A 10619-nucleotide genomic window follows, 5' to 3' on the forward strand; every position below is an offset into this window, starting at 1 on the left:
AATATGATTGTGTCTTTGTGTTCATTCTTGAGTTTTGGAATAAATGGTTTGGACCTAAGATTTTAGTTTGTTTCCCTTTGTTCAGAAAATGTTGGATGTCCACTCACACACATACAAACACACATAGGTGAGACTCACTTAGATACATACACACGCACACACAAGTACACACATCAGATACAGACACATGACCCTCACACACACGAGATAAATGCTATTAAACACAAGATCATTCGGGGATACTTTTTTTATTCAAATAAAGCATAACCAAGAGCAACATCTTAATAACTCTTCAGGTCTTTGTTTCGCCCACCAACTCAACTATAGCAATACATCTGAATGGTACGAATTGGTACGACTGGATCACAATATAACTTTGCTCTGTATAAAACATATAAGGTCGACCGCTTGTAGAAAATGTGAAAATTTATCATACAGGTATGTGCACCACATGATAGTCGTGTTACAAAACTCTTCATAGAAAAAATGCATTAAACATGATCCCACGTACACTTACTAGTGTGACACGTGTATTTAGGCTAGCAGCTTGTCCGATTTAGAAGCGGAATGTGTAGGTGACTCCGGCGGACCCGGCGAAGGGGTTAGCCGTGCCACTGATGCTGTGACGGCCGCCTCCCCACGTGTAGGTAGGCGGGAGCCAGGTGAACCCGTCCCGGTACTGGCGGCGGACCCTCTGGTGTCCCTCGGCGGGGGCGGCGTCCTGTGCCGGGCCGACCCGCAGGACGGAGTACCCGGTGCACAGGTCGGCGGCGTCGGCGCCAGCCAGGCTGCCCAGGTCCGGCACGGCCTCCAGCACGCTCAGCTGCTCCGCTGGGACGTCGTCCTCCGCCGACTCCTCGGCCTGGAAACGGGAGGCGTAAGGAAAGGTTAGCAGCAGTCAACTGGGATGAAGGGAGTAGTACGATGCTTTTTCCAGGAGCTAGTAGCAATGCGATGTTCTGCTGTGACTCGTGTTTTCAGTCAAGTCACTTCACCTTTACGCTTCTCGGAGTGGTTTGCCCGAAGGGCTCATCATGAAAAACTTAAATGGGCCATGTCCTTACGTTACACTGAAAGGTGTGGGAATGATTAAATAACTCTCTACTGTAAATTTAAAAAAAAGTGACCTACCACTTCTCCCTTGGTAGTAGTCAGCATCTTGTCCAGAATGTCCGGAGTGAATTCCCGCGGGTTGTCCATGGTACGGACGAAACAAACCCGGTCATCGTCATCCTTGTACACAGCCAGGTTCTGAAACAACAACGGAAAACTTGGTTATCGGCGATTTTTACAAGTTAATACAGTGCAACTGATGTATTTCAATTGACGACTTAGAAATAGGCATTTGAGAACTTATAGGGTTTCCCTATAACCGATAAGCATAATTGTCAGTGTCGTACTTTGAAGTATAGCCTTACATGTCTTCCCATTCCAACAAAAAATCTGGTGGTGTGTCCGATGTCTACTACACAAAAAACCAAGTGACATTTTGTTTTTAGCACACTGTTTAAAGACCCGGTAGCATGGGCACGATAAAGACCGCCTCCCGGTGGAAAATGTCGATAAAATGATGATGATGTAAAGAGAAGACCAGCCTACCCGCTTGAAGTCCTTCCTGACGGTGACCGCCTGGTACTGTCCGTTCTGCGGCACGTGGAACGTCTCCACCTGGTTCTCCTGGTCCACGGTGATCTGTTCACTCACACGCCGCCCGTCCACCTCGTACACGCGCACGTACACCTGCACCTGCCAGGGAACAGGGGGTTTCGTTTATTACAAAGTTTAAGAGCTTATTGTTTCCGTGTATTTCTATTGTGACACACAGAACAGACTGCGCCATTCCTTAATTTATTACAATCGATCAAGGCAGCATAAGCTATGTACAAGCCACGCTGTAAATGTTGACATGTAAAACACCATGAAAACAGAAGTGTCCAGAGTGTTTTCCGTCTCACCTGACGGCCGCTGTCGGAGCCCTTGTGAGGCGTGTCGGACGTGCGGTTGTTCCACAGGTGTGCTGACGCCAGCAGCCCTCCCACGATCAGACCTGTCACCAACACAACCGTCAGCGCCGTGATCACCCACTTCGTCTTCTCTGAGCTCTTAGACCCTCTCTCGTACGCCTGTAGGGAACAAATAAGAAAGCGTACGTGTACACACTGAAACAACGAACGAACTTTTATCTCATGAGGTAAACTTCATCAGAAAAAGATACTTTCGCACATTTTCGTACGCAGAGGCAGAAAATGCGATACACACAGAAACGCCTGTAAATTTAGCAACATCATACATACGGCGAACGTATATTCTGTCTTCCATTGTTGTTTCAACTGCGAACATAAAAACACCGAGAAACGAATCTTTCTCCCTCCTAATGCGAAATGAAGTCCCGTTAACAGCATAACTAACTCACCGGTGGGTCCAGCAGCGCAACTTCGCAGATCGCCTCCTTGGAAGCCATGGTTAGATCTCTGACGTGTCGGGTTGACGCAGGATACGTGCACTGAACGTCCCGCTCACATCCCGACTTTTATAGGCCAGGTTCACCCTCTGACAGGATGTGGTCGGTTTGGGAAAACCCCGCTACCTTCTCAGAAGCCTGATCCCTCTCGGCTAATCTCAATATCCGCCAGCATTTGCAGATCGACTCAAGATTTGCTGGTGTTTGCAGAAACGTGATCGTTTTTGTCCCGTTGTTTCCTCATAGTCTTTATTGGATGGGGCAGCTGCCGCTCTATATTTTTCGCCTATGAAAATCAGCCAATGCTGGAGTAGTTAGGAGGAAACGGTGTTAGCCATGATCCCTTGCGTGTTACCTACTATACATGTAGGTACCCGCACTGGCTCAATTTATTAGCGTCACACAAAGTCTCTGCGACTGCAAACTTTATGAAAGGAAACTGGTTTACATTGTGGGATTTCTCCTTGAAAATCGATTATAGCTAATCTTCACCAGACTCCTTTTGCAGGCTGAATAAAGAAATCGGCCTAAAAGGAGGATATAATTGGCCAGAGGAGTTTCCCAGCCATAGAGGGTCCAATTGGCCTTTGTACGATTTATCCAGTCTGCAAAAGGAGTCTGGTGGAGACTAGACTATGGCAACATTATAAACCTACTCAGGAGTTTTCATTGGTACACATTTAGAAAGCTGAGTACTTGCTGACATGCCTAAAACCGGGCCATTGACATTAAGAAGATCAGGTTGCTTTTTTAGCTGATTATGAGCAGACAGCAGGGAGTCGCAAATTACTTCCTCAAACTTTAATTTTTGGCTCTGTTAGCAACTTCGAAGGTTCCAAGAAGGTGGTCCAGCTGTGACCTCGAACTTTGTGACCCAGCGCGGAATCCCACCGGAAGACTAACATTATGTTGCGGAAGTTTATATCGCATCGATACGGCCAAACTGTTTTTTTAAAAAAAGCTTCATTTTGACCCTTTCATCCATATACGTAAGAGAAAACCTACCGCAACGTTATTTTATCCCTTAATTGCCTACTGAAAAACGTTGTTTTACCATGGCGAGGTCCGGGTATTTTCAACCCGTGCACAACGTAAGTTTGATGCAGAGTTGCGTGTTCTCACTATCATGAAACCCTACAAAACGTTATTCTAGCACCGGGATTTCATATGTTATGACGAAGGGAGAAGTCTGTGTCCGAAGGGGAGTGTCTGTGGGCCGCTTGCTTCGGAAGATTTAATATAAAGTGTTTTGATATTACCCGGAAGTGGGAACGGTTGTGTTGTACTGTAGGTCATTGACCTTGGGAGAGCCCATAAACGTATGGGGGTGGATTGTTGTTTCCCAAACATACTAAGTAATTAACTCCTGGGATTCGTTGATGAATGCAAAGGGAAACTCAATAACAAGAACCAGACATTTTATTGATTACTATTACATCGTCGATGGCGCAATTAGAACAAAAATGAATTACCAGTGAACTTTCAGAGAAGGCCCGTCGTATTCAATATTATATACAAAAACAGAGAAGGCCCTTCGTATTCAATACAGTTATACTATATATATGTACAGTGTCTTCAAGTTCAACTAACGTTGACAAATAATCATGCCTATTTTGCATCACACACACGAAACCAAGTAAGGTCGAGAAATACACAGCAAACGTTTGCTACAAGCAAATATTATGAACCTATAGGATAGTATACACAAAGTAAGTGCAATATGCGTGACAAAGTTTATAGATACTACAAACAAATGACAGTAGCCTCTCTTGAATTGATTTGTAATTCGATACAGCCATTAACATCTGTGTCCATAATATCACCAGGGTCCATAATATCACCACCTTGAGAAACAGTGTGCTTAAAGATATTTTTACTGCAACATACTTTTGGTATGCACTCCTTCACACATCAAATGTACATACCTAGGGTATGTTGCAATAAAAATATCTTTAAGCACAATATTTATCAAGGTGGTGATATTATGGACCCTGGTGATATTATGGACACAGATGTTACATTTACAGGTTCAATCACTTGACTTGATTTTACATCTACAAAGACATGGATGTAAATTTTGTCTTCAGCTTATGCGATCAAATCTTTTAAACAACTTTTTAACTTTTCTGACTTTCCAACCGTTCCATCTTTCCCTTCCACTTTTGATTATAGATATTATTATGATTACTTTATTAATTTGATGATGTTGTGTCTTTGATATTGTATAATGCATTGATATGTTTTGCTATTTTGATATTCGTAACTTGTTGTTAGGTCCTGTATATTGTATTGACTTGTCCTGTGTTGTGCTGTATGTACCAGTGGCAGCCGCCACCAGCCTTTGGCTGCCTGGCTCCCACTTGTAATGCGTTGTTTGGCATCACCAATAAATGAAATGAAATGAAATGAAATCCTGTAAGGTATAAGTGCGAAAAATTGTAGTTGATCTTTTGTAGTTCCGCTGTGGAACACTTGTTGAATCTTTCTATTCTACCTAGCATATTTATATGGAACCTAAATAATGTAATTAACGTTACACATGTTTAGAAACTTGTTATGATTTTAATCATGTAACTCGCATATTTTGTCTGACGCTGACCTCTTCTTGCCCCATGACCTCATGAAAAGTGGTCGGCAGGCCTATTTCAGTATTTTATGAATAAACAAAGACTCAAACAAATACATGATCCTAAAGTTGCTGCTAACCAATATTGAGTTGTCTTGCACCACGGCTATGTCAGGTGAACAGGAGCTGCAGGATGCCGAGGAGGGCGTGTTCATCCACCGGGGTATCGTGTTCGACCTGATGGCGGCACAGCGGACAGGAACTCCCGTGTGCCAGGAACTGAAACATGCAGTCCTCATGGAACTGGTGCTCGGCCGGACAGGGAAACGGGATGACCTTTTCTCCTGTGCAAGTAGAAGGGGAAATAACGTTACATGTTTTGTTACGTTTGGGACAGCATCCCTCCCACTACAGCGCCACCTAGCGTTTGCAACTGGAAGTAGAATCAGTCATTATTTCCATCGGTCAGAAGAACTACTACAGAAATGATGGCAGATAATTATGCTGATTAAATATTCGGTATGTACATATCAAAGACCCTAGACCCTAGAAAGACCCTAGCAACCCGAGGAAACTATTCACGGATGAGAGAAGCTTTATCATCTCCTTTTCTTACCAAACCTACTAAATCTGTGAGTTCACTGCAAATAACCAGGATGTATTCTCTCTAACTCTCACTTATGCAAGGAAAATCTATAGCTGTGATATAGAATCACATTGTGGAGTAGTCAGAATAAACTCCTACCTTTCCTCATGCCATCTTGGCAAATGGCGCAGATCTCTTCGCTGTCCACCTTGAGTTTGAAAGCGCTGTCTTTCATTTCTTCCACAACTTCCTCTGTGGCGGGGCGTTCTCCCTCTGTGTGTGGAAAAAACAGCCATTAACTCTACTTTTTTTGTTATTGTCCTTACAACAATAATCTCTATGGATCATGCTTTTATTGACAAACATTCTGCATACTACATTGAACCAAGTTGGTGTGTCACCAAGGAGCATCTTTGCATAGATTTCCGAGGACATGCCCACGTTTCGATCAGATTGGATTTTACGATCCAGAACTCAGAACTGTGAAAAACACTGAAAGGCAAAGAAGCTGCCGTTATAATTAGAACCGCAAACTAACACCTACTAGTATACTAGTATAGCTACCTCTTTCGGCCAGCCTAGCGAGAAACTCGTTGATGCGTCTGATCGTTTCTTCCTCCTGCCGGCGACGTCTGGCTTCCTGTTCAGCCTGAAAATCACACACAAATTACAACAAATTCTAAGCTTGATCTCTATTGCTTGATACAGATTAGTAAAAACGACCTGCCAAATTAAAAACCTATTACATAACTACATAGGGAAATAGAAGATAACGGAGGATCGAAGTAAGGGATTTCAAGTCAACAGAATTAGAATCACATCTCTATTGGACTGAAGCCATTTTACCTCATCCCTCTTTCTGTTTTCTTCTTCCTCCTAAAATGGGAAACCAACAAGAGTTATGGACAAACATCCTAACGCGCAAAGACTCATCTTGAAATGAACAGCAACATTTGAAAATGAAGACACTAAAACAATTCGTCAGTTTAACTGTCCATATTTTCATTTCAGTGGATCAAAGTAACGCAATGTAGACTCTACCTTTTGCCGTCTCAGTCGCTCTTCTTCTTCCTACGAGGAGAGAAGTATACATTCCTCAAGAACGACCTTTTCCACATACAAATATACCGTCAATCGTATCTTAATAATCTGTCAACAATTGACCAGAAACGAAAGCACAACGCACACTGAAATGGGAAGTAGGAGATACCCTTACTTGAAAGCTAAAATGATAAATCTAACATCTATTTAGTGGTACCGGTAATCTATATAGAAGACTACAGTACAGACCTGTTGTCTCTGTACCATCCTCTCTTCCTCCAGCTGCCTGAACTGGGCACTCCGGCTCATGAGGACATTTCTCAGATGACTGGCCTGGTGGGAACTCATATTCAGGGTCCTGGGCTTACCGGAGCAGAGGACTTGGCACTTATCGCTCCTAACTCTGATTTCGTCAATTTCTGACACAGAAATCACATCAACAACATCATTTCGGAGATAAACCACTTGTTTCTTTGTAACAAAAAGCCTGAAATGTTCTTCGTTGACGATTTTGGAGACTTCCGCCGAAAGAATTTCTTCCTGCAGCTTCAGAGCAGCAAACTCGTGAACATATAAAGTGTTCACCTGCAGGCCCTCTGCCTGGACAATGTGTCTCAGTGGCTCAAGAATTTGTTTTTGGAATTCAGTTGATGCAAACGAAGTCAAGATACGAGAAGAGGACACCCATGTCTGAGCAATTTTGAAAGTGTAATACACTATCTTCATCGCAAAATATACGTAGAGAAGGGCACAAAAGCTTGAGATAGAAATGACGGCAGTGTATGGAGTGACTGTATCTAAAATGAGATCCATATATTGCAGTTTCTTGTATACAGCGAGAACACTAAAATCTGTCAGAAAGCCGACCAAAACGTGAGACTCAGTGGCCTGATTAAATTTTTTCGGGTTTGAGTCGTAGGCCTTTGTTATCATAGAAACTAGTTCTGATTTTTCCATGCCAGGGATAACCCTTTTTTCCATGCCAATTGTCCGTATGATGGTCATAAGTCTTTTTACAGACATGACGCTGAAGTTGATCGGTTGTCGCACGGAATAACTATAATGGTTCTTTGTTAGTGGCCTCTTGACTACGAGCTGGTTGATGTTTCTGTTGTGAGTTGCGCGCTTCTTAAACTGGAGGATCATGGGTTTGCACTGGCTCTTGTCACAGTTGACCTTGGTGGTGATAAGATCTAAAGCGGCGCCATGGTGAACCTGCACAACGGCAGTCAGCAGGTATCATTGTATGTACATGTCTATTGTATTCTGTTAAAAATTAAGTGATTTCAATTCAGTTTAAGCTAATGTATTTTCATTGGTCATGTGAGAAGACAGGTGTAAATAGGCGTAATAGCATTATTTTTACACCCGAGCTCTTTACGACAAGAACAATGAACATTGGGCAATGAATGTCTCCCAGGCCTTAGTTACCTGAATGTACTGTTTCCACATGTTTTCTGGTCGTGTATCCAGAATCTCCTGTTCGCTGAGAACGAACGGCCCGTACAGGACATTGTACAGGTAGCGGTGACCTTGAGTGAACCACAGTAACACCATGATGCATGCCGCAGCCACTATTGTGTACTGGAGAAAATAGTACATTCTTTTAGTTTACGTGTGTTTATTTTTATGGGTTCACCACACCACGAAGTGGTGTGGTGAAACCATATTGCTTTTTCTGATGTTTCTTCTCCTTCTCCTCCTCCTCCTCCTGCCATATCTTTAAATGGATTCAGCTTCTTCATTTTAGGGCCTAAGGTCCTGAAATTTGGTATGGAGGTACAGTGGGCAAATACCCCTAGGCGTTTTTTAAATTTTTGTGATACAGGCTTTTAGAATGGTTTTATTTGAGTTTTTTGGCTGTATTATAGCTAATGTATTACTGTGTTAGTGTGCCATGTTTACCACGTCTGGGTATGAGTCATCACAATGGAATGCAGGGCATCAACCAATAGGCATGCAGCTTTCCTCTATACTTCTTGCTGATTGGCTGTTGGAATTTAACTTGATTAACACCTGCACACTGAGCATTTCCACCTGCACAGAGCATTTCTTGCTGATTGGCTGTTGGGATTTAACTTGATTAACACCTGCACAGAGTATTTCCATACTGACAGTATGTCTTTATTCAAGTGTTTTGGTATGTATTTCAAGCTTTTCTGCTCCAGCATTGGAATGCGGGGCATGAACGTTTTTTTTTTTTATTTTGAAAATCAACAGTTTGCATTATGCAATTAAAAATCCTAACCAATAAAGTAGGGAATAGCTATCCAACTGTTGTTTTAGTTGTATGTTACTTCATATTATAGTTATATCAATGTAAATCATTGTTTTCCCTCAGTGTGTTTCTCATTCTTTCCCTGCCATGTGGTAAAATGTGGTGAACCCATCGCTGTATTTGCTCCAAAGCAAATATTGGCCTTTCTAGTTGTTTCGTTATTTTAGTAGACTGGAAATGGGTAGTTTTCAAACATGGAAAATGCAGAATGAAAATTCATTCTTTCATTCATTCAACACAGCTTTGTAACGAAAATTTGCATGAGCAGTGTAAGTGTCTGAGCCTAATGAGGCAATTATTACAAATTCATTATAAACTATAGAACTACGTATACAATGTACAACGAATAGCGTTGTTTTAGCCAACTTAACCTTGATGTGGTCCCAACATTTCTTCACCACCTCGCTTCTCCTCCATCGAATTGGTTCGGCAAATACGGTGTCCCAGCCGCTTTCAGTCGCCATTATCATCCAATTCCGGAGGGGCAATGTTTTGTCTGCAAACTTAAAAGAGAAACTGCTTTTCTGTATCTGTATCCCTTCGGCGTAACACACCAGCGCAGCGGCAGCTAGTTATATTACACTGACCGACCTGTTACACCCAAATCTTTGCACATTTAACTGCAGGAGTTGATGTCTAGACGTCTGTACGTGTGGAGCGAACAAAGATTTTACTAGCCTGTGAAACCCAAGGTCTTTGTCCGGCTCCCTAGATTTACTATCTCAGTTATCCAATCGGCGTTCTCTTACACAAAGACAAGAACAAACATCGATTGTTTGTATTCGTATGGACCATGACCGCGTGCGTTTGGATAATTATTAAACATTAATGAAAGACCCTTATTGCACAACCCATGCCTCGAATGGTCTAGATACGGGTCTATAGCATGACCCAATGAACATATGACAAACAAATATGGGGAAGTATAGACAACAATGCACGAGTTAAATATACACTGTACACTGTAACCAAAGCCCTGTACTAAGCTATAAACCGTATCAAGTTTAAAATTTTGAGATCACATGTACAACCATCCTAAACACCACGCCTCATGTTGTTGCCGTTTATGTTGCCTGAAATTTAGTGATCGATCTTGAAGAAGAAAGCACACACACACACACACACACACACACACACACACACACACACACACACACACACAAACACATCACTACCAACTCCATACTGATACAGTCTCGACTACAGCCATCGATTTTGCTTCTGAAATAACTACAAATGTATATAGCAGTGCATCAATAAGTCAATCAGTCACTATTTCTATATGTTCTGTAGTAAGCTTACCCCTCTGTCGTAGCTGAAGTGCGTTACTATGTTGTAGAGCGCACCTGCGCTACCTGTTTATACCCCAAGTTTTAGTTTCACTTCCTCATTTTAACAATGACCTAATCGTCGTGGTATGCGTCTCTGTTCAAACACTAATCAAGCCCAAAGCGTGGGACTTGCGTGTACTTTACACTTACACCTTAGACTGTCTGGAATGTGGTAAGGTAGACGTTACTTGTGCAAGCAGGTGCGCACAGCCAGAACCTCTAGCAACTGGCGAGCCGGCACATAAACTGATGTAGTGACCAGTACTACATAGATACTCTCCAAGCAGAGGTTGGTGGGGGAAGATCGTCACCGTTTTATATATGCCTCGTTTTTTTTTTTGTCGCCCCCCACCCTC

General features: G+C 42.6%; 2 protein-coding genes across 3 annotated transcripts; both read right to left on the reverse strand.

Moving 5' to 3' along the window:
- Positions 1-232: 232 nt before the first annotated feature.
- On the reverse strand, positions 233-2539 carry LOC109472450. 2 transcript variants are annotated; one of them, XM_019772238.1, is made up of 5 exons: positions 2414-2539; positions 1956-2123; positions 1600-1740; positions 1132-1251; positions 233-862 (listed from the first exon to the last, which is right to left on the reverse strand). In XM_019772238.1, exons 1-5 carry the CDS (start codon positions 2459-2461, stop codon positions 557-559), a joined length of 783 nt encoding a protein of 260 aa, XP_019627797.1. In that variant the 5' UTR covers positions 2462-2539; the 3' UTR covers positions 233-556. The 2 variants fall into 2 exon arrangements, with proteins under 2 accessions (XP_019627797.1, XP_019627792.1); XM_019772233.1 differs by having other exon boundaries at positions 1600-1746.
- Positions 2540-4914: 2375 nt separating this feature from the next.
- On the reverse strand, positions 4915-7002 carry LOC109469332 (PERQ amino acid-rich with GYF domain-containing protein 2-like). The gene is made up of 6 exons (XM_019767839.1): positions 6904-7002; positions 6655-6684; positions 6460-6489; positions 6178-6262; positions 5773-5886; positions 4915-5371 (listed from the first exon to the last, which is right to left on the reverse strand). The coding sequence occupies exons 1-6, from the start codon at positions 7000-7002 to the stop codon at positions 5199-5201; spliced, it is 531 nt and encodes a 176-aa protein (XP_019623398.1). The 3' UTR covers positions 4915-5198.
- Between the last annotated feature and the right edge of the window lie 3617 nt (positions 7003-10619).

Source organism: Branchiostoma belcheri, unplaced genomic scaffold (assembly GCF_001625305.1).
Source record: "Branchiostoma belcheri isolate BF01 breed outbred unplaced genomic scaffold, Haploidv18h27 scaffold10, whole genome shotgun sequence".
NCBI classification, from domain to species: Eukaryota; Metazoa; Chordata; class Leptocardii; order Amphioxiformes; family Branchiostomatidae; genus Branchiostoma; species Branchiostoma belcheri.